This window comes from Hoplias malabaricus, chromosome X2, assembly GCF_029633855.1.
Source record: "Hoplias malabaricus isolate fHopMal1 chromosome X2, fHopMal1.hap1, whole genome shotgun sequence".
NCBI lineage: Eukaryota > Metazoa > Chordata > Actinopteri > Characiformes > Erythrinidae > Hoplias > Hoplias malabaricus.
The window spans coordinates 26937348-26960080 of NC_089819.1; the positions used below are offsets into that span (position 1 = coordinate 26937348).

The 22733-nt window shown below is 45.6% G+C and overlaps 1 protein-coding gene across 7 annotated transcripts in view; it reads left to right on the forward strand.

Annotated features, from left to right (window-relative positions):
* LOC136676387 (autism susceptibility gene 2 protein-like) overlaps positions 1–19498 on the forward strand; it is a 33121-nt gene extending 13623 nt beyond the window's left edge. The window contains exons 6-12 of one of the 7 annotated variants that reach the window (XM_066653356.1): positions 753–782; positions 903–974; positions 1496–1628; positions 7378–7464; positions 10442–10525; positions 13445–13691; positions 16174–19498. In XM_066653356.1, coding sequence (XP_066509453.1) covers positions 753–782; positions 903–974; positions 1496–1628; positions 7378–7464; positions 10442–10525; positions 13445–13691; positions 16174–17473 — 1953 coding nt within the window. In that variant the 3' untranslated portion in view covers positions 17474–19498. The remainder of the gene's footprint in view (positions 1–752; positions 783–902; positions 975–1495; positions 1629–7377; positions 7465–10441; positions 10526–13444; positions 13692–16173) is intronic. The other 6 variants (XM_066653358.1, XM_066653357.1, XM_066653359.1 and 3 more) reach the window with 6 other exon arrangements.
* Positions 19499–22733: the final 3235 nt, after the last annotated feature.

Genomic DNA, 22733 nt, shown 5'->3' on the forward strand with positions numbered 1-22733 from the left:
ACCGAAGGGATTTCTACTTCTTTAGCACTGGGCGTCTGTTCTGGATTCAGCACAAACTTCTGAAGCTACAGAAATTAAACAAATAGTTTTTTCCTTCCTCAATTTTTATGTACAGCACTGAGATAAAGTCTTAGGCACCTAAGATGATTACTATTGTTATTTAAAGGGATTTATCTTCTCTGTAAACGTGGTGCTTGTAGAAAACTGTACACAATTACAATAAACACAATAAAAAACATAAATACAGTAAAATTTAAAAGATTTGTTTCTAAAAATAGTTTCTTTATTGTGAGCGAGTGTGAAGAAAAATTTATTAATAATAATAATAATAAAAATAATAATAATAATAATAATAATAATAATATGTCAAAATTTAATATATTTCTTAATTTCAGGTGATAACGATATAATTTCAGTTTCGAAAAACAATATAAAAGCCACAGAAAAAAACGCCCCAAAATGAAAGTAGAAACATGACATCACCATCAAACATTAACCTCTTGGCTTTTTCAATGTTAATATTTTGAAACTAATTTTAAAACTGCGTGCAAAAGAACTGACGTCAGCGCCCTCTAATGACCGTCAGTCAGTGACAGACGCGGTAAAAAACGAATACTGAAGTGTTACCAATGGGTCTCAGAATAAACAGCAGTGTGGGCTGTGGAGCAGATGATTAAATCCCAGAGGAAAATATGATTGAGTCAGTTTTGGGAGTGTTACTGAGTGTCTCCTGTTTTTGTTTTCCTCTGCAGGTAACGGATCCGTTCCGGACGTCGGTGAGAGTAAGATCTGGATGTTCCCCGTGTCTCTGCAGTGTCTGATATTCAAGGCTTTTATGTTAAGTCTCTCATTTTTCTTGTAAAACCCTCTTAAGCCCTGTCTGTCTGGTTTCCTTTGTGCAGAAGCCGGGGAAATGGTGCGCGGTTCACGTCCAGATCGCCTGGCAGATCTACCACCATCAGCAGAAGATGAAGGTGAGACCCTCGCAGTAAACCCAGCTCTTTTCGTCTCTGTTCTCAGTCGGCGGGATCTGTTTCATATGGATTGCAACAAACTGAGAGAGAATGTTTTACCAAAACTCTTATTATGAAGTTCCAGGAGGCCACCCTTTGGTTTACAGGCGATTAAAGGTACAGTCAGTGGTGTTAACCACCAAAAAGGAGCAAAGAAAATTTGTCAAAGTGATTGTGGGATATTATGCAGAAATAATAACAAAGTACCACTCACACGAGGGTGAGAGTGTTTGAAAGTAGTTTAGTACTGAATCGGATACAGACCTCAGATACATCCACACCACTAGGTGTCAGCTGTATAGCAGCTGGAGAGTTGGTGCTGGTCGTCTGCGTTGCGTGGCGTAGAGTGACGACTCTCTCTGGACAATCAGCTCTCTGCAAGGTTTACACGCCACGGTTTAGTCCCTACTCGACTCGCTCGGGGCTGTAGTAAGGACCCTGTATTTCTGATTGGTTGATCTGTTCTCTCTCTTTTTCTGTAGCAGATGCAGCTGGATCCGCATAAACTGGACATTAATGGTAAACTGGACCTGTTCAGCAGACCCCCGGCTCCAGGTGTTTTCCCAGGATTCCCGTATCCCCATGACCTCGCCAGACCTCTCTTCTCCTCCACGGGTCAGTAACTATCTACAAACTTAGTGTTCTTCTCCAGGCGTGTTGAGTCTGATGAACAGAGGTTAGTGTTCTCCTCCGAGCGTGTTGAGTCTGATGAACAGAGGTTAGTGTTCTCCTCCGAGCGTGTTGAGTCTGATGAACAGAGGTTAGTGTTCTCCTCCGAGCGTGTTGAGTCTGATGAACAGAGGTTAGTGTTCTCCTCTGAGCGTGTTGAGTCTGATGAACAGAGGTTAGTGTTCTCCTCCGAGCGTGTTGAGTCTAATGAACAGAGGTGAGTGTTCTCCTCCAACAGTGTTGAGTCTGATGAACAGAGGTTAGTGTTCTCCTCCGAGCGTGTTAAATCTGATGAACAGAGGTTAGCGTTCTCCTCCGATCGTGTTGAGTCTGATGAACAGAGGTGAGCGTTCTCCTCCGAGCGTGTTGAGTCTGATGAACAGAGGTTAGTGTTCTCCTCCGAGCGTGTTGAGTCTGATGAACAGAGGTTAGTGTTCTCCTCCGAGCGTGTTGAGTCTGATGAACAGAGGTTAGTGTTCTCCTCTGAGCGTGTTGAGTCTGATGAACAGAGGTGAGTGTTCTCCTCCGAGCGTGTTGAGTCTAATGAACAGAGGTGAGTGTTCTCCTCCAACAGTGTTGAGTCTGATGAACAGAGGTTAGTGTTCTCCTCCGAGCGTGTTGAGTCTGATGAACATAGGTTAGTGTTCTCCTCCGATCGTGTTGAGTCTGATGAACAGAGGTCAGTGTTCTCCTCCGATCGTGTTGAGTCTGATGAACAGAGGTCAGTGTTCTCCTCCGAGCGTGTTGAGTCTGATGAACAGAGGTCAGTGTTCTCCTCCGAGCGTGTTGAGTCTGATGAACAGAGGTCAGTGTTCTCATCCGAGCGTGTTGAGTCTGATGAACAGAGGTCAGTGTTCTCATCCGAGCATGTTGAGTCTGATGAACAGAGGTTAGCGTTCTCTTCCGAGCGTGTTGAGTATGATGAACAGAGGTTAGCGTTCTCCTCCGAGCGTGTTGAGTCTGATGAACAGAGGTTAGTGTTCTCCTCCGAGCGTGTTGAGTCTGATGAACAGAGGTCAGTGTTCTCCTCCGAGCGTGTTGAGTCTGATGAACAGAGGTCAGTGTTCTCCTCCGAGCGTGTTGAGTCTGATGAACAGAGGTTAGTGTTCTCCTCCAATCGTGTTGAGTCTGATGAACAGAGGTTAGTGTTCTCCTCTGAGCATGTTGAGTCTGATGAACAGAGGTTAGTGTTCTCCTCCGAGCGTGTTGAGTCTGATGAACAGAGGTTAGTGTTCTCCTCCGAGCGTGTTGAGTCTGATGAACAGAGGTTAGTGTTGTCCTCCGAGCGTGTTGAGTCTGATGAACAGAGGTTAGCGTTCTCCTCCGAGCGTGTTGAGTCTGATGAACAGAGGTTAGCGTTCTCCTCCGAGCGTGTTGAGTCTGATGAACAGAGGTTAGTGTTCACCTCCGAGCGTGTTGAGTCTGATGAACAGAGGTTAGTGTTCTCCTTCGAGCGTGTTGAGTCTGATGAACAGAGGTTAGTGTTCTCCTCCGAGCGTGTTGAGTCTGATGAACAGAGGTTAGTGTTCTCCTCTGAGCATGTTGAGTCTGATGAACAGAGGTTAGTGTTCTCCTCCGAGCGTGTTGAGTCTGATGAACAGAGGTGAGTGTTCTCCTCCGAGCGTGTTGTGTCTGATGAACAGAGGTTAGTGTTCTCCTCCGATCGTGTTGAGTCTGATGAACAGAGGTTAGCGTTCTCCTCCGAGCGTGTTGAGTCTGATGAACAGAGGTTAGCGTTCTCCTCCGAGCGTGTTGAGTCTGATGAACAGAGGTTAGTGTTCTCCTCCGAGCGTGTTGAGTCTGATGAACATAGGTTAGTGTTCTCCTCCGATCGTGTTGAGTCTGATGAACAGAGGTCAGTGTTCTCCTCCGATCGTGTTGAGTCTGATGAACAGAGGTCAGTGTTCTCCTCCGAGCGTGTTGAGTCTGATGAACAGAGGTCAGTGTTCTCCTCCGAGCGTGTTGAGTCTGATGAACAGAGGTCAGTGTTCTCATCCGAGCGTGTTGAGTCTGATGAACAGAGGTCAGTGTTCTCATCCGAGCATGTTGAGTCTGATGAACAGAGGTTAGCGTTCTCTTCCGAGCGTGTTGAGTATGATGAACAGAGGTTAGCGTTCTCCTCCGAGCGTGTTGAGTCTGATGAACAGAGGTTAGTGTTCTCCTCCGAGCGTGTTGAGTCTGATGAACAGAGGTCAGTGTTCTCCTCCGAGCGTGTTGAGTCTGATGAACAGAGGTCAGTGTTCTCCTCCGAGCGTGTTGAGTCTGATGAACAGAGGTTAGTGTTCTCCTCCAATCGTGTTGAGTCTGATGAACAGAGGTTAGTGTTCTCCTCTGAGCATGTTGAGTCTGATGAACAGAGGTTAGTGTTCTCCTCCGAGCGTGTTGAGTCTGATGAACAGAGGTTAGTGTTCTCCTCCGAGCGTGTTGAGTCTGATGAACAGAGGTTAGTGTTGTCCTCCGAGCGTGTTGAGTCTGATGAACAGAGGTTAGCGTTCTCCTCCGAGCGTGTTGAGTCTGATGAACAGAGGTTAGCGTTCTCCTCCGAGCGTGTTGAGTCTGATGAACAGAGGTTAGTGTTCACCTCCGAGCGTGTTGAGTCTGATGAACAGAGGTTAGTGTTCTCCTTCGAGCGTGTTGAGTCTGATGAACAGAGGTTAGTGTTCTCCTCCGAGCGTGTTGAGTCTGATGAACAGAGGTTAGTGTTCTCCTCTGAGCATGTTGAGTCTGATGAACAGAGGTTAGTGTTCTCCTCCGAGCGTGTTGAGTCTGATGAACAGAGGTGAGTGTTCTCCTCCGAGCGTGTTGTGTCTGATGAACAGAGGTTAGTGTTCTCCTCCGATCGTGTTGAGTCTGATGAACAGAGGTTAGCGTTCTCCTCCGAGCGTGTTGAGTCTGATGAACAGAGGTTAGCGTTCTCCTCCGAGCGTGTTGAGTCTGATGAACAGAGGTTAGTGTTCTCCTCCGAGCGTGTTGAGTCTGATGAACAGAGGTCAGTGTTCTCCTCCGAGCGTGTTGAGTCTGATGAACAGAGGTTAGTGTTCTCCTCTGAGCGTGTTGAGTCTGATGAACAGAGGTGAGTGTTCTCCGAGCGTGTTGAGTCTGATGAACAGAGGTTAGTGTTCTCCTCCGATCGTGTTGAGTCTGATGAACAGAGGATAGCGTTCTCCTCCGAGCGTGTTGAGTCTGATGAACAGAGGTTAGCGTTCTCCTCCGAGCGTGTTGAGTCTGATGAACAGAGGTTAGTGTTCTCCTCCGAGAGTGTTGAGTCTGATGAACAGAGGTTAGTGTTCTCCTCCGAGCGTGTTGAGTCTGATGAACAGAGGTTAGTGTTCTCCTCCGAGTGTGTTGAGTTTGATGAACAGAGGTCAGTGTTCTCCTCCGAGCGTGTTGAGTCTGATGAACAGAGGTTAGTGTTCTCCTCCGAGCGTGTTGAGTCTGATGAACAGAGGTTAGTGTTCTCCTCCGAGCGTGTTGAGTCTGATGAACAGAGGTTAGTATATTATATATATTTATATATATTATTATATTATATTTTTTTTAATTAAAATTGTAAAACATTCTAAAGTATAAATATTCTAATCATTGATAGCAGTGTAAAAGTCGGTATTAGAAGCCGTTAAATGCAGGTGGAGGTGTTTTTGAGGTGCGTGCACTGACGGTAGAGCAGTCTTTCTGATTCTGAGTGTTCCCTGCTGAAAGTGGCTCATCTCCTTGTGGAAAATCGCAGCTGAAAATGTCATGGCCTTCGGTTTGACCTCATTTAAATGGGCTGCTCTGGCGTTAAAATCACGTTTTCCTAAAGCGCGTCTGGGCTCAGGGGCTCTGTGTGATTTATAAACGTTCAGCAGCAGCTCTCAGGGCCTCGGCGGCGGTAAAGCTGAATAATGCCTCTCGCCTCCGTCTTTTTATTCCCTTTTTTTTCCAAGGCGATTTGCATGTTGTTATCCCGCCGTGGCTCTGAATACAAATGCCTCCACCTGAGCTAATTGACCGCTAGCCCTCGCTTGAAGGGCAGCATGAATCTGACTGGCCTTTAGGATGTAATTACCCGGCATTGTGTCATAAAACAAGCTCCTAATTGCCTCTTTTATTAATGATTCACTCCGAGAGACGACAAGCGGCTCGGCCCCCGAAAACAAGGGCAGACCTGACCTTCTTTTCTGATTAAATTCAGAGCCGCGAGTCCACCTTAACAGCCTCCGCTCTCCCGAACACAAACACGCTCAGAGACAGGCGCGTTTCTGCCGTCTTTATTATGTCAAGGCTAAATCAGGTGGTGAAATCAAAAAGAGAACAAGGTTTGCATCAAACCTACACATTTTTCGTGTGTGTGTGTGTGATTACAGTTATATCTTTATATATATCGTATAGCTATATAAAGTATATCAGAATGTTTAATTCAGTTTTAATGAGAGTGTTTTTTTACAAATGGCATCACAAAGTAGTCATTCTGAGTGTGTTCTGAGCCACAAGGGGGCACCATGGAGTGAGAGAAAAAATCCTTGAGAGGAACCAAAGCTGCGTTTTAATTCTGAATTTTGCTTGCTCTCGCCCACTTTCACTGACCATTCAGAAGTGCGTAGCCCCTACACCTCACAAGACCAGCTTATAAGCAAAGAGCAGCTCATAAAAAGAGAGCACCTTATAAAAAGAGAGCACCTTATAAACAGAGAGCAGTTTATAAACAAAGAGCACCTTATAAACAGAGAGCAGCTTATAAACAAAGAGCAGCTTATAGAGAGAGCAGCTTATAAACAAAGAGCAGTTTATAAACAGAGAGCAGCTTATAAAAAAGAGCAGCTTATAAACAGAGAGCAGCTTATAAACAGAGCAGCTTATTAACAAAGAGCAGCTTATTAACAAAGAGCAGCTTATAAACAAAGAGCAGCTTATAAACAGAGAGCAGCTTATAAACAGAGAGCAGCTTATAGAAAGAGCAGCTTATAAACAAAGAGCAGTTTATAAACAGAGAGCAGCTTATAAAAAAAGAGCAGCTTATAGAGAGAGCAGCTTATAAACAGTGTTTTAATAAAGAGCAGTGTATAAAGAAAGATCATTAAATAAAGAACAGTATATTCACAAAGAGCATTAAATAAAGAGCAGTGTATAAACAAAGAGCAGTAAATAAAGAGCGGTGTATAAATAAAGAGCAGTACATAAACAAAGAGCAATAAATAAAGAGCAGTATATAAACAAAGAGCAGTAAATAAAGAGCGGTGTATAAATAAAGAGCAGTACATAAACAAAGAGCAATAAATAAAGAGCAGTATATAAACAAAGAGCAGTAAATAAAGAGCGGTGTATAAATAAAGAGCAGTACATAAACAAAGAGCAATAAATAAAGAGCAGTATATAAACAAAGAGCAGTAAATAAAGAGCAGTGTATAAACAAAGAGCAGTAAATAAAGAGTGGTGTATAAATAAAGAGCAGTACATAAACAAAGAGCAATAAATAAAGAGCAGTATATAAACAAAGAGCAGTAAATAACGAGCGGTGTATAAACAAAGAGCAGTAAATAAAGTGTAACCGGTGCAGTGTGCTCTACCTGCTGAACAGTGGTGCATCTTAAAGTAACAGTCAGCTACATTGTCTCAGGACTTTTCTCACTGGTCACCTGTTACCTGTTTGTGGGCGGAGTCTGGTTCTCTCTCTGCTATTGGTCCAGTTGGTAATAACGTCCTGTTTTTCCTCCAGTCGGAGCTGGTCACCCTGCTGCGTCTCCATACGGTCCTGTCCCCCATCACAGCGGCTTCCTGCCCCCCTCGCATTTGGCAGGTATGCGTAAGTAAAAATTTCCATTTGTTTTTATTTCTCTTTGTGCAGACTCCCGCCACAGGGGACACTCTGGGACTGGCTGTGTACTGCAGTGTTTAGAAGCGTCAGTCTGTACACGTCCAGCAAACAAACAAACAAGACCATTACAGCCTGATTACATAGTCACTCCAAATAAATGAATCAATGAATGAATGAGACAGTCACAGCCTACACAGCACAGGCCCACAGTCTGATTACACAGCGAACACCAGACGAACCAACCAACGAATAAATGAGCAACAATTGCACGCTGAACACTTAAAGAAACACTACGTCATATTTTTACCTTAAAATCACAGCTTCAAAATCACTGTGATGATCCACTGAGCTGTAACAGGGAGAATACAGCCTCTGTCGTTGCTACTCCAGGCTCAGCACCGCAGAAACTACACTATGTAATTTGTGGAGGCGGGTAGGAAACCACCCCTCGCGCTCCCTCTCCATTGATTTCATTAGAGTGCTGTAAAAATAAATTACACTGGAGTCTTAGTGTTCCTTTATGTATGTGTTCCTGTGTGTTCTGACGTTCTCGTGTTCTTGCTTTATGTCGTTTTCCACGGTTGGAGTTCTGTTTCAGTTCTGAAGAACAGTTAAAGTACCCCAATGTGGTTCTCGCGCCGACCTTCTGTTAATGAAAGTCCTATCATTCACAGCAGTATCATGACCCTGTTCCGGCGAGGAGACTTCTCACGAATGTTTTCCTAGAGAACTCAGGTCCATTCTGTGTCAGTCCATCATAGGTTAATTATCTAGAACACAGCAAATGAACAAACCATCACAGACTGACAGCGTCACACGTGCCAAAGGACCAGACAAAGGAATGGATGAACGAGTGAAACTGTCCTAGTCGAACTTCAGGAAACAAACGAACGAGACCGTCATAGTGCGACTAAACCACAGAACAAACAAACACCATTAAAGTCCAACTACACAGCACACGTCCATCAAATTAACGAGCGAATACAGGAGCGGTGGATGTTTGAAACTGTGGGGGTTACAGCAGGGGGCGCTAGACCTCATTGATGTGGACTCAGCATAGCGCTGTGCGCCGCGACATAGAGCTCTACCCTTTGGACCGTTCTCAATCTGTGGTCGGGCTGAATCCGCAGATGTGGAACAGCTGGATTTCAGGGGCTGGCTGATTAGGGAAAATGTAAAATAAAAGTCTCCTTTATTGTACACACACTGTCAACTCTGTAGTTCTTTGGTTGCTCTGCATACTTTAGTGCCCCCCCCCCCCCCCCCCTTCCCCTCTGTGGGTGGTGGATCATTCTCTGTGCTGCAGTGACACTGACGTGGTGGTGGTGTGTTAGTGTGTGTTGTGCTGGTGTAGAGTGGATCAGACACAGCAGTGCTGCTGGAGTTTTTAAACCCTTCAGCTTATAAAATGAACGGTGAGTGTAGTGAAGTCAGAGTCCTGTGTTTTCTGAACTGCGGCTCATTTTCCTTTGAAGGTTGTTTCAGGAGAGAGAAGGAAGCAGGATCTGACTCGAGCGGTGGGTTCTGATTATTTCCCAGGGACCGAGAGCCTCTGAGAAAGTCAGAACATATGAAAAGAATAAATATAAATATATATCTCTTTCTGAAAAGCCTGACTCCGGGGAAATACTGGGCTTTTTGCTGTTATTTTCCGAGACCCTGGAGGTCTCTGGAGCGCTGTGAATGCCCCTGACCCGCTGAATAGGGCCCTTTATTTTTACCTTGAATTCCCCGTCGTGTTTTATCTCTCTCTCCAGCTTCCGGTGCTCCTTTTCACCCGGCAGTTTTTCAGCCATTTTTCACTTTTTCAGAAAATGATTAAAGGCCATTGTGACCCCCCCCCACCACCACCACCACCACCACCACCACACACACACACACACACACACACACACACACACACACACACACACCCCCCCACCCCACCCCCCAACAGCGAGCTTTTGTTTGGCTCCAGCACCTGGAGCTGATTTCACACACCACTCGATCCAATCTGAGTTTATAAACAGCTGACGCTCTGGGGAAATAAAAAGGAATTGATGAAAAACTCCTCAAGGATTCGGCCCAAATAAATGATAGAAAATAAATAAACACACACCTGAGGAATTCAAAAAAGCTTCAGAAAGATTAGAAAAGATGCTGTGTGTTTCTACTTCATAAAGAAAGCAGTAGCTTTATTTAAAAATAATAATAATAATTCATTATATTTTAAAGTAATTATTAGTAAAAACAATTGAATAATTAAACTCAGCCGAAATGAACAGTGAAGGAAAAGTTTTAGCTCTTGGCCTAGCAGTCCTGATTAGCCAAAGCTAACGAGCTAGAGTTAGCCCTTGGCTAAAAGCTAATACCCATGCGTGAGTTCATTCATTCCAATCATCATTTGATTAGCCTGGTAACAGTACTGCAGCTAGTACCTGCTAATGCTAATGCTAACCCTGACGGGATGTTATTAAAGGCCACAACTCCTTATATCACCATCCAGCCACACCCACCACTCCTTATGTGGACATCCAGCCACACCCACCACTCCTTATGTGGACATCCAGCCACACCCACCACTCCTTATGTGGACATCCAGCCACACCCACCACTCCTTATATGGACATCTAGCCACACCCACCACTCCGTATGTCGACATCCAGCCACACCCACCACTCCTTATGTGGACATCCAGCCACACCCACAACTCCTTATATGGACATGATGCTTAATTTAATTGATCTGTATTCAAGGTAACTCTGATGTTAAAGAACAGAGAGATTGAGAATTATTTTTCTGATTTAACTCTGAGTTTAAAGCTGAGAGCGAAGCTGAGAGAGTGAGGGAGAGAGAGAGTGAAGGCTAGAAATAGAGTAAGAGAGAGAGAGAAGGATAGAAATAGTGTAAAATAGAGAAGGATAGAAATAGAGTGAAAGAGAGAGAGAAAAGCAGACTTCTCTAATCCCTGTTTGGCATTTTGCAGATGCTTTTACTCGCCCCGGTTCCTTCGGTGGTCTCAGCAACCTTTCGGCCAGTGCCTTCGGAGGATTAGCCAACCCCTCGCTCGGTAAGGCCTGAGAAAGAGAGAGAGAGAGAGAGAAGGAATTAGCAAGAGAGAGAGAGAGATAGAGAGGGGGAGAAAGAGAGAGGGAAAGACAATGCCAACTCTCAGCTGAGGGTGAAAGGCCTGGTTTAATTTTACACTCACAGTTAAACTCCCTAATACTGTTTAATACATCCATTACAGACCTCCCTCCCTCTGCATCCTTCCCTCTGTATCCCTCTCTCTCTCTCTCTACTCCTCCCTCTCTACATCCCTCTCTCTCTACTCCTCCCTCTCTATATCCCTCTCTCTACTCCTTCCTCTCTATATCCCTCTCTCTACTCCTCCCTCTTCATCCCTCTCTCTCTACTCCTCCCTCTCTACATCCCTCTCTCTACTCCTCCCTCTCTACATCCTTCTCTCTCTACTCCTCCCTCTCTTCATCTCTCTCTCTCTACTCCTCCCTCTCTACATCCTTCTCTCTCTACTCCTCCCTCTCTTCATCTCTCTCTCTCTACTCCTCCCTCTCTACATCCCTCTCTCTCTACTCCTCCCTCTCTACATCTCTCTCTCTACTCCTCCCTCTCTACATCCCTCTCTCTCTACTCCTCCCTCTCTACATCCCTCTCTCTCTCTCTCTCTCTCTACATCCTTCTTTCTCTACTCCTCCCTCTCTTCATCTCTCTCTCTCTACTCCTCCCTCTCTACATCCCTCTCTCTCTACTCCTCCCTCTCTACATCTCTCTCTCTACTCCTCCCTCTCTACATCCCTCTCTCTCTACTCCTCCCTCCCTCTGCATTCCTCCCTCTCTGTCCCTCTCTCTCTCTCTCTCTCTCTCTCTCTCTCTCTCTCTCTCTCTCTGTTGTTTTTCTCTGGTGAAGGTGATTGCAGTGAAATAGAGACTTTACAGAGACACAGTGCTCCCTGTAGTGAGCAAGTGAGAGAGACAGAGAAAAACAGAGAGAGAAAAAGTGAGAAACTGAGGAGAGAATTGTCCATATTTCCCAGAATCTTATTCATGAATTCTCTAAATGTGGCCCAAGTCTCGGAGACGAGCCCCAACCCACAGCAACTGACACAGGGCTGTCGCCATGAGCCTCTCCTCCTCTGTCCTCAGCCCTTTACCCATCAGTGCACCTCCGCCAGGTGACCCTCACTGACAGGTGTCCAGGGCCGGAAATAAGCGAGGACAGTCCTGGGCCACAGCCACGCTTCAGTCCCTGGGACTCAGGGTTTTGGGGCACATTCAGCAACACACTCTCAGAAATAAAGTTCATTAATGTCACTGAAGCTACAAACAGTGTAGTGTATCTTTAAAGGTACATCAGTGGTGTTAGAGTCTAGGGACTCTGTAATCTTTCATTATACAACTGTGGAGAATAAAAGAACACAATAAAAGTCCTGGAGATGAAACGGGGCGAATGACATCAACACAACTTTAAAATCCACAGTTAATAAAGACTAAGGTACAGTTCTGTTCCTAATTAAAGGTGCAGTATACATTTCCTTAAGGGCACTACCACAGTGAGGTTTCTTTCTGAGAGTGTCATTGAACCCCCTCCATCCTGCCTCCGGAAGCTTGGGCAACACTGTGATGTTTTACAGGAAAAAATATCACGCCTAAATTTTATGCCAGTTTTCGAGAAACTAAATCCAATGCCACACCCACGTCTGCCCTTGTTGTGATGTCACTGGAACCTTTAAAGCAGCGATTCTCAGCTGGTGGGGACACGTTCTGGGCGGGTCATGGACGGCTTGTAAAAAATGAATACATTTTTTAAAAAATAATAAAAATTAGGAATAATTCATGCTGATTTTGTACACGTTATTTATCGTGAAAATGGTAACCACCATTCGTTTGCCAGTTACCCTTCTCTTTAAAGTTGTGATGATGTTCAGAGGCAAGACGGTGAAACATAAATATAACCCGGAGTATTTAAATGTGAGTTTTTGTTTGTTAAACACAAACACGGACAGAAACCCCAGTGTGTATCTAATGCAGAGAAGTCAAACATCTAATTTTGTGGCCTTATTTATTCTGTGCAGTTTTGATATTTAACTTTATTTCGTAAATTTTATAGAAGCAGTCGTCATGTTCCTCCTCAGTTTCTTTAAAATATGTGCCCTTGAATTGGCTGTGCACGCAAACGTATGTTTAAATGTGTCTTTGAAGGCTATTTTCCAAAAGTAAATTTGCTTGGTTTGTGTTCTATAAAAGTGAGTCGCGACGTAAAGACCATGAGACAATGTGAGTCCCGGGCTGAGACCAGTTGAGAAACTACTGCTCTAAAGTGTTTTCACCAGCTATGCTTCTAACTGTGGAAGCTAACACTGACGGAGTGGAGCTGAATAAAACTGAAGACTCTAAACAAACTTGGTCAAAACGGATTAAACAATGTGACAATTTGAGAGAGAAAAACATTGTACAGTTTTTTGTCTGTGTGTTTGTGAGCGCTCAGACTGTAGCTCTCTGTGATTTATCTCGTGGTTCTCACACAAACCTCTTCCTTGGCCACTTTTTCAGGGCTGCGTCAACAAATCAACTTGTATAAAAAATCTGATCTGACAATTTAGGAATGCAAACCCAACGAGGTGTTTAGCACTGCTCCATTACAAAAATCATTTGTTTACGAGTTATACATTTTACAGTTTAGACCTTTGTAATTTCTCTCCCAAATTCCTACTTTTTTAAATATTTTTTGTGATTTTTGTCACAAATCCGATTCTATAAAAACTGGCTTATTTAGAAATCTAAACCCGACCAGTAAAAGTGAGAAAATCATAGCTGGATGGCCACCAGAGGGCGCACTACTCCAGCTACTGTAGCGCTAACCCTAGCTGTATTCAGTGTGGAGGGAGGGGCCGGCAGTACTCAGTGCTCCGGGTGGATTTTAAGCTGAAACAGGTGAAGATGTCGTGTCCTGTGTTTGTTTTTATTCCAGGTGCTAACAGTGTGTTTGGACCTAAAGAGGGTCCAGCTCTTCCTGGGTTCAGCCCCCATCACGACGCCTGGAACCGGCTCCACCGGACCCCACCGTCCTTCCCCACACCCCCAGCATGGCCCAAACCCAGCGAGCCCGAGAGGAGCAGCTCAGCCAACAGCCACGAGAGGGAGAGGGAGAAGGAGAGAGAGAGGGAGAGAGAGAAGCGAGACTCCTCCCTGGGCAAAGACGAGAAAGACAAAGACAGGTCAGTGCAGCTCAGAGAGACTGAGGATCCAATCCCAGCGGTGGACAGTGACGGTGTAAATGTAACTTGTTACTGTACTTTAATAGTTTATTGTGTATCTGTACTTTACTGGAGGACTTTTATTTTGGGGACTCACTCCATTTCAAAGTCAAATATCTCACTCTTTACTCCATAAGCAAAGAGAGCGTAATGCACCAATCAGGTTCCAGCGCTGTGTTAGAGACGCTGGGCCCAGACAGAGCTCCTCTCCAGGTCAGTGTCAGTGCAGCAGCATCCAGCACCAGCAGGAGAGCGAGTGACACAAGGACGGAGGAGAATCTGAACCTGGCCTCGTCACACATCTTCTCTGTCCCTCTTTTGGAGTTTGTTTACGGACAAAGGCCTGAAATGATTACGTTTTATTTTTAAAATTAAACTGTAACCAAGTTGCTGATGAATGTTAAACTAAAACAGCTGGTTTGCAAACTGTCATTCCACAGCATCTGGGTTCTTCCTGATGGACACAGTCTGCCTCAGTGTTTTATTAATGAGGCTCATCGAAGCCAAATTACTGTTCTTTGAAATCTTTTTATTATTATTCTCTTTGCGGTTTTGTCAATGATACTACTCCTAGGGATTTCATGCTACGGTCATGAAACTTCACACAATCATAGATCCTACACCAACTTGGGCTGTTTGTGCTTTTTCGAATGATTCGACTTACGGATTTTGGAATACGAGCTTCCAAACTGGGAATTTTTCCCATAGGAATGCATTGGCCAAAATTTCAACCTGCTCCAACTCTGTCAATTTTGAAGCTACGGCCACGGGATTTCAGACGGTTGGACCCGGGCACACCGAGACTCAGCATGTCATTTTTCAGACCTCTCGCCCACATCCGTCCCGTTTTATCCCTCCTTCAACATCACTCCATTTACTTGAATCCATCACTCCATTTACTTGTCATCACACTCTAGCTCCTCTGCCCGGAAAGTTTTTTTCACTTTTCAGCCGAACATTTCCCCTTAACTTCTTTATACTTTCACCTAGAGACTTCATTTAAATTTTAAATGGTAGAGATATTACCCCTTTCTAGCTACTGCAAACTTGGGATCGTTTGACGTTACAGTTTTTGAGTTACGAAACATTTAATTTTTGTTCAGCGCTAGGGAGGTTTTGGCTCCCATAGAGTTCAATGTATTTCAGAGTGACTCAGCAAGCAGTTTTTCAATAATTTGTTCTGTGATTAACTCGTCATAACACGATCAATTATTGCTCAAACTGCTAAATTTTTACAACAAATCGATCTCCAGAGTGTCCTTGTCGCTACGGTACATTTGGCTAAAACATTTTCAGGAAAATTTTCCGAACTACACAAGTTTGTTTGGAGGGTGGACCCCTGTAGAAATTCATTGAATTCTGGATTCAGCTGTGTGTGTGTGTGTGTGTGTGTGTGAGAGAGAGAGAGAGAGAGAGAGTGAGGGGGAGGGGTGTGAGGGACACATATATACAGACAGTCTCTAAGATTTTAAAGGTCATCTTTAAGGTGGAAATCCAAATAACGTTATTTTTAAGGTGGACATCTTAATAAAATTGTGGGTTTCTTAAGGTGGAATTTTTTAAAAGGTGTCAGTCAAAATGCAATGGTGGTCTTTTTAAGGTTTTAAGGGTTATTTGATGTGGTATTTTTTTAAGGTGGAAGTCTAATTTAAATGACCATTTTTTAATGTGGAATTTTTTATATGTGGTGTTTAAATTGTATTGGCAGTGTTTTATGGTTTTAAGGTTTATTTGAAGTGGTCATTTATTTGAGATAAAATTCTAAATCAAATGGGTGGTCAAATTTTAAGGTGGAATTTTTAGTAAAGTGTCAATCAAAGCAGTCTTTTTAAGCTGGTGGTATTTTAAAGGTAGTATTGGATAGATCTATAAATTTAACGTTAGCTATTAAGCAGCATATAAGCTAATGTTGCAATGATGCTAGCAACACATGACAAGCCAAGTTCACGAACTTTCACCCTCTAGTTCTTTATGATACTTTTAATAGAGATCAGTGTCAGAATCCTTAATGACACTGTAGTGAAATGTTGCTGAAATGAAGAGTAGCTCTGAAGTGTTTTTATCTGAAATGAGTCGATTAATCCAGAGTCTCATTACAGAAATGATAACAGGACGTTAGAGCCGTAATAAATCATGATACTTTTATTGTCGATACTTCAGTCAATAGGAAGGAAAATGCTTTTGCATTTTACTCGAATGAAAATCTAAACAGGAACTTTTTACTGGAATCATATTTTCCTTTCTGTACTTTAACTCAGTACGTGATGTTTATACTTCGTCCACCACTGCTCCATAGAGTGGGTCCTCTGAATGGAAGTGACCATTTTTTTAAATATAGTACAGAATCTCTGACTCATCCTGGCCACAAGGTATCAGATTAGTGAAAAATCATTGGAGAAAATGCTTCTTGAAAATGTGAATATTAACATTTTCTCTTTTGCAGGGATTCTGTGGATCGCAATCGCCATAGCAACCACTCGTCTCCCGCCTCCGCTCCTATCAGCTACCAGATAAGCAACCTGATTCGCTCCAGCAGCCTTGGCTCCGCCCCTCGAGGCGACTCTGAGAAAGACGGAGCGTTAATGGCAGACGTTAAAGTGAAAGAAAGCCGATCTCCTGGGAAAGACTCCATGGAGCGCAGCGCTTCCTCAGCGGATTCCTGCAAGCCGTTCCGGCGCACCCCCTCGCCGTATTCCAAGAACATCTTGAACGAAACGGGTGTCAAGATGGGCGTTCTGATGAAGGAGGGCGACAGAGAGAGGGAGAGGGAGAGGAAGGAGAGTTTGTCATTGGTCAAGAACGACATGAAAATTAAGGAGGAGCGCAAAGAGGACCAAGATGTGGTGGTGGTGGGGTCGGAACCTGGGCATCAAGCCCCTCAGGCTCCACCCCTTTTACATACTCACCCTCACACTCATCCTCATGCTCTGAATCTCCCTCACCTTCATCACCATCCTCATCCTCATTTAAATACAGCACCACCAAATACGTCCCACCCAGCGATATCCTTATCCCAGCCTTCGATAGCGCCACCTCCCTCTCCTCAGAGGAACGACCTTCCGAATGCAGCCTCTCTGCACGGTGTTCCCATGCCTCATTCCCTACCATTCCCCATGAGTGCCATGCACCAGATGGGCAGCTTAAATGTTCTGGATCGGGCACGGATGGCACCATTCATGAACGTGAACCCGCTGGCGGCCGGTCGGGAACGCCTACCTCATCCGTTTACCTCTTGGGACCCTCTTAGGGAAGCCTACAGGAACCTAGACTTTCAAAGGAGAATGGACTTTCCTGGGCATCGTTTTCCTAGCGTTTATGACCCGGAGCGGGCTTATAGAGACAGGGAATCTCACGATTACTCCCACCAGGATCATCTTCTTGAAATCCGGAGAGAGCAGGAACGTCTAAGGCAGCAGGCGGAGGAGAGGGAGCGCCTTCACTTGAGGGAGGAACTGGACCGAGCCAGGATCCACCAGCTCCACCAGTCTCCCATCGAAGGAAACCTGCCTCATATCCCGCCGTTCATCTCCCACATTGGAGGAATTCCGTATCCACGGCTGAGCCCCTCCGCGGCACTAGCCAGGACCCCACCCACGGCAGCATTAAGTGCCCCCCCACCCCTAGTCCCTGCAGGTCCTAGCATCCCCAGGACCTCCTCCCCGAGACGGACTACACCCCTCAGCGCCCAGGAACCCAGAGAGTACTCGCCTTCTCGGAACCCCAAAGAGGTGGAAGCACGGTAACGCCACAAGAGCAGGTCTAAAGACTGGAGACTGTTGACTCTGCCCCCTCGGTCCGACGTGTACAAGCCGTTTTGTGAAAGCTTTGGTGCCCCCTGGGGAAACTGTGTGGCTTGGTTACTAAGTGAGAATGAGTTAATGCATGCTCTGTGGAGAGATCACATGCACAAACAGTGAAGTGTAAACATAAACTTGAAATGGGGGAAATGGGTTTTTTTGAGGAAAACAACTGGTGCGCACCAGATACTCTGTATGGTGAGAGTCAGAGACACGAGATAATATTTGGTTCACGTTAAAGTATTCCGTACACCACAGATACACATGGTCCCTGCTCTACTGGACTCGACCCGCCTTTTCTGCTCCTCCACCCAGTGAATCAGGTCCTGGTTCTGGAAGCGGGTTCTTGTTTAGTGGCTGTTCTCTCGTGGTTCAGAGCGTGTAAACCTTGCAGAGCGCTGATTGTCCAGAGAGAGTCATCACTCTACGCCACGCAACGCAGACGACCAGCACCAACTCTCCATCTGTAAAATCTCCAGCTGCAGCAGAGATCACGTTTGTTTTTATCCGACAGCAGCTCGTAAAATTACGCCGTGGTCTTTTGAAGAGGTTCAAACGCTCCTTGGATCGGTGGCCGACGAATGAATCCTGCGAGAGCTGGACGCTGCAACAAGGAAGGAACAAACTCTACTGATCTGTCTGAACTGATGACGGAGCTGTGTTCAGTCCCAAACAACAACAACAACAACAATCCAGTAGAGTAGGGACTAAGCAGTGGAAAAGCACCACGTTGGATTTGGTGTTGACTGCATAGCGTTCAGAATTCACTTGATGATATTTAGAGTTCACTGCCTGGGTTCTGGTGCTCACCAGTTGTTTTCCTACAAAAGCTCTCCTCCCTGCAGCAGGTAAATGGGGGAATTCTGTTAGAAGCAGATGTGTTTATTTATTTTTCTTTAGAAATTAAACAGGCGCCAAAGTCTTAGCACGTCTGTCCCAGCGCAAGCCCTTCCCCTCGAGACAGCAGTAAACCACACACACAACTGTAAAATTTGTACAAAAAATAATTCTAATGATTTGTAAAAGCACATTGGTGGAGCTTTTGTTTTGTAATGGAGCGAGGAAGCTAACGTCAGCTTCGAAACGGAGTGCGAATCGCTCGCCAAATGCGTGAATAAATTTGATATTGATATTAATATTAATATATTAATCAGTGCATTTTCCTTTTCTGTGTGAAAAGTGAGATTCTGAGTGAGTTTGTACTTTTCCGACTGCCTTTTCGTGTACAGACATTATTTTTATGAATTTATGTTGAATTTGACATCATGCCAGAGCCACTCGCCCTCCTTTTCCTCCGTATTTATCCCAGTTTTCCGCTCAGACACGTCACTGACCCTGGCGGACTCGACTAGATCAATGTTGCTGTAACTGAAGGTACCCGGAGACAGTGCTGACAAAGTGTACGATGTTACATTACCGAGTTTTCTCTTATTTTGCTTGTTTTTTGGGGTTTTGGCCTTTGAGATATGCAGATGAAGATGTATTCCGATATTCCGGTTTGCGTTCTGTAAAATCCACTGTAAATATCTTGTTGATATTCCTTGGAAACAAAAATGACATTGTAAATTTATTAGACTTTTTAAATGTTTCTAGAAAAAAGCGCCAGAGCAAAACCATGGAAACCCATCTGTCCAATCAGAGGACACGTTTTTACAAAACAAAGGGGTGGGGGGGGCGTGGCCATCATCTGCCATCTATGCAAAGTGGACATAAGGAACAGGTTCTGATTGGACGGTTGCGGATGTTCTCTCCGACAAAGAGCCGATGAAACAAACTCTAAAAGAGAAGGGAGCGCCCCCCGAGGGCCGGCGCGAGTGGACGCTGGTGGACTGTCTCTGTCGACATTGTGGTGTTGTGCAGTTGTTTTCTTAGACTCTTGTATACAAACAAACTAGTAGAGTTTAGGCGTGAAAAAAAAATGAAATGAACATTCATGGTTTAAAAATGTACGGAATAAAGGTTGGACATTATATCTGCACCTCGCCTCACTCTGTCATTCTGTGTGTGAGTGAGTGACAGGGTGAGTGTGTGAGTGACTGGGTGAGTGTGTGAGTGACTGGGTGAGTGTGTGAGTGACTGGGTGGGTGTGTGAGTGACAGGGTGGGTGAGTGAGTGCCAGGGTGAGTGTGTGAGTGACTGGGTGAGTGTGTGAGTGACTGGGTGAGTGTGTGAGTGACTGGGTGGGTGTGTGAGTGACAGGGTGGGTGAGTGAGTGACAGGGTGAGTGTGTGAGTGACTAGGTGAGTGTGTGAGTGACTGGGTGAGTGTGTGAGTGACTGTGTGAGTGGGTGAGTGTGTGAGTAACTGTGTGAGTGACTGTGTGAGTGTGTGACTGGGTGGGTGTGTGAGTGACTGGGTGAGTGTGTGAGTGGCTGGGTGAGTGTGTGAATAACTGGGTGAGTGTGTGAGTGACTGTGTGTGTGTGTGACGGTGAGTGTGTGAGTGACTGGGTGTGTGAGTGACTGGGTGAGTGTGTGAGTGACTAGGTGTGTGAGTGACTGGGCGAGTGTGTGTGTGACTGGGCGAGTGTGTGAGTGACTGGGCGAGTGTGTGAATGACGGTGAGTGTGTGAGTGACTGGGTGGGTGTGTGAGTGACTGGGTGAGTGTGTGAGTGACTAGGTGGGTGTGTGAGTGACTGGGTGGGTGTGTGAGTGACTGGGTGGGTGTGTGTGTGACTGAGTGAGTGACTGGGTGAGTGTGTGAGTGACTGGGTGACTGGGTGTGTGTGTGACTGAGTGAGTGACTGGGTGAGTGTGAGTGACTGGGTGAGTGTGTGACTGAGTGAGTGTGACTGAGTGAGTGACTGGGTGAGTGTGTGACTGAGTGAGTGACTGGGTGAGTGTGTGAGTGACTGGGTGAGTGTGTGAGTGACTGGAGGTGTGTGTGACTGAGTGAGTGACTGGGTGAGTTTGTGAGTGACTGGGTGAGTGTGTGACTAAGTGAGTGACTGAGTGAGTGAGTGAGACTGTGTGAAAGTGTCAACTGGGGGTGGGGGATAATGGAGAGTTTAAAATCCAGAACACGGTGTTCCTCATTAAATCTGTAACGGTGTGAGGTGAGGTCTCTGATGGCAGTGATTAGTGATGTGGGGTTCTTAGTGTGTTCTGTGATCGGGGGGTGGGTGCCTGGGGGGGGTGGTGTAGGTGAGTGTTGATGGTGGAGAGGGAGAGGGGGTGGGGCGGGGAGTCACTAATACACCATCGATTTCAGCTCAAGAGGATTCAGAGCATTTGTGTCGAAGGTAAACGTTATCGACCAGCGCTCTCCTCTCATTACAGGAAACAGAGAGAGGGAGGGAGGGAGAGAGTGAGAGAGAGAGACAGACAGGGGGAGAGAGAGAGAGACTGAGACAGAAAGAGAGAGAGGGAGACAGAGGGATGAAAGAGACTCTCCACTCTTCCGCTCGGATAACGACCCCAGAAGACCTCTCACAGCACGACCAGGAGTTAACCCCTCTGACCCAGTATTGACCCAATCTCTCTCGCCCCTCTCTCTCTCTCTCTCCTCTGCTGCTCTCTTTGTTTCTCTGTTCTTCCCCTCTGTCTGTTTCTCTTTCATTTTTTCCTTTTTCATTTTTTCTACATCTTCCTTTTATTTCTTCCTTAATCCTTCGTTTTAGTTTCTGTTTCTTCTTCTCCCTGTCTGTTTCTCTGCTCTTTCTCTTTTTTGCCCCTCTTCCATCTCTCTCCCTCCTCTCTCTCTCTCTCTCTCTCTCTCACTGGCCTCAGCTGTGTGGTGATTAGTTACTGAGAATCAATGATTTATCAGAAAGAGAGAGAGAGAAAAGGAAAACAAGAAGGGAGAGAGAAATAGAGGCAGAAAAATAATGATGTATCAATGGATGGAGGTAGAGAGATGTGAGGAGGAAAGAACAGAGAAGGAGCAAAATGGAGAGAGAGTTGAGTAAGAAAGGATTAGGTCCTGAGAGAAACTGGGGGAGATGGGAGCAGAGAGAGAGAGATAGAGATGGAGGAGTTCAGAGAGAGAGAGATGGGAGCAAAGAGAGAGAGACAGAGAGAGATGGGAGCAGAGAGTGAGAGAGAGAAATAGAGATGGAGCAGTTCAGAGAGAGAGAGAGAGAAATGGGAGCAGAGTGAGAGAGAGAGAGATAGAGGTGGAGCAGTTCAGCGAGAGAGAGAGAGACATTGGCTGGCTGTCAGGTTTATTGGGAGAATTAAATGAGAATTGGTTTCAGTTTGACCGGTGTGTAATGGAGAGGTTTTATTCCACACACATCTGCGTCTCCTGCGGCGAACGCTAATCACCTGCTGTCTGTTTATATCCGCAGCCGGAGAGAGACGGAGACACGCACTTAAAGGTGCAATCAGTCGTTCTCACCACTGAGAAATAACCAACAGTATCCATCACAGTGATTCCGTATGATTCCTACACTGTGTTCTACAAGGTGCAGCTCATCTGAGAAGAAGAGGAGAGAGGAGACAGATACAAACCTGCCCCAGGGGAGCTCTGGCTCTCAGAACCGGTTCCGTTCAGGATTCTTAGAACCTTGGCCTCTCCAGGAATATCCACCCAAAGGCCTCTTTTCCACTGCAGGGTTAAAAAGGGGGTCTAACAGAACATCATTGGCGCAGAGAGGTACAGCACAGCCTTAGTAACCAGCCCTGCTGGAACAGGCCTATCATACGTCACCAGCGGGGGGCGCTGTGTGGCTGTGTCTGAATCAGCTCCAGAGCCAGAGATAAAGGGACAGAGTGAGGACAGAGTCATGGTTAATCCACTGTTTACAGCGCGGTCAGATCACAGTGAGATATGATACACATGTGGAAATGATGCAGAGTTCTGTCTGTTACAGTCCCAGTGTTTCACTCTGTGGCTCCAGAGCTGTCTGCTGAGAGAGAGAGAGAGAGAGAGAGTGAGAGAGAAAGAGAGAGAGTGAGAGAGAGAGAAAACCTGGAACCAGGAATAAAGAAAGCATATTCCCCTCGTCTCCACAGAGGAACACAGTTCTGTTTCTTAATGAAACGTCTGTGACCTGCTTTGGTCCAAACCCCACGAGCCCCACAGCAGTGTTCTCCCCCTGTGTAAACAGCCCTGTTCAGAACGCCCGCTTTCAGCACCTGTTCCTTTAAATGATAATGAGCCGCTCGCTGTTCACCCCGACCCCGAGCGCACAGCAGTGAGGAGCGAGGAGCAGAAGCTCTGGTTTTTAACCGTTTTCACTCTGTTCTCTTTCTTCTCCGTTTT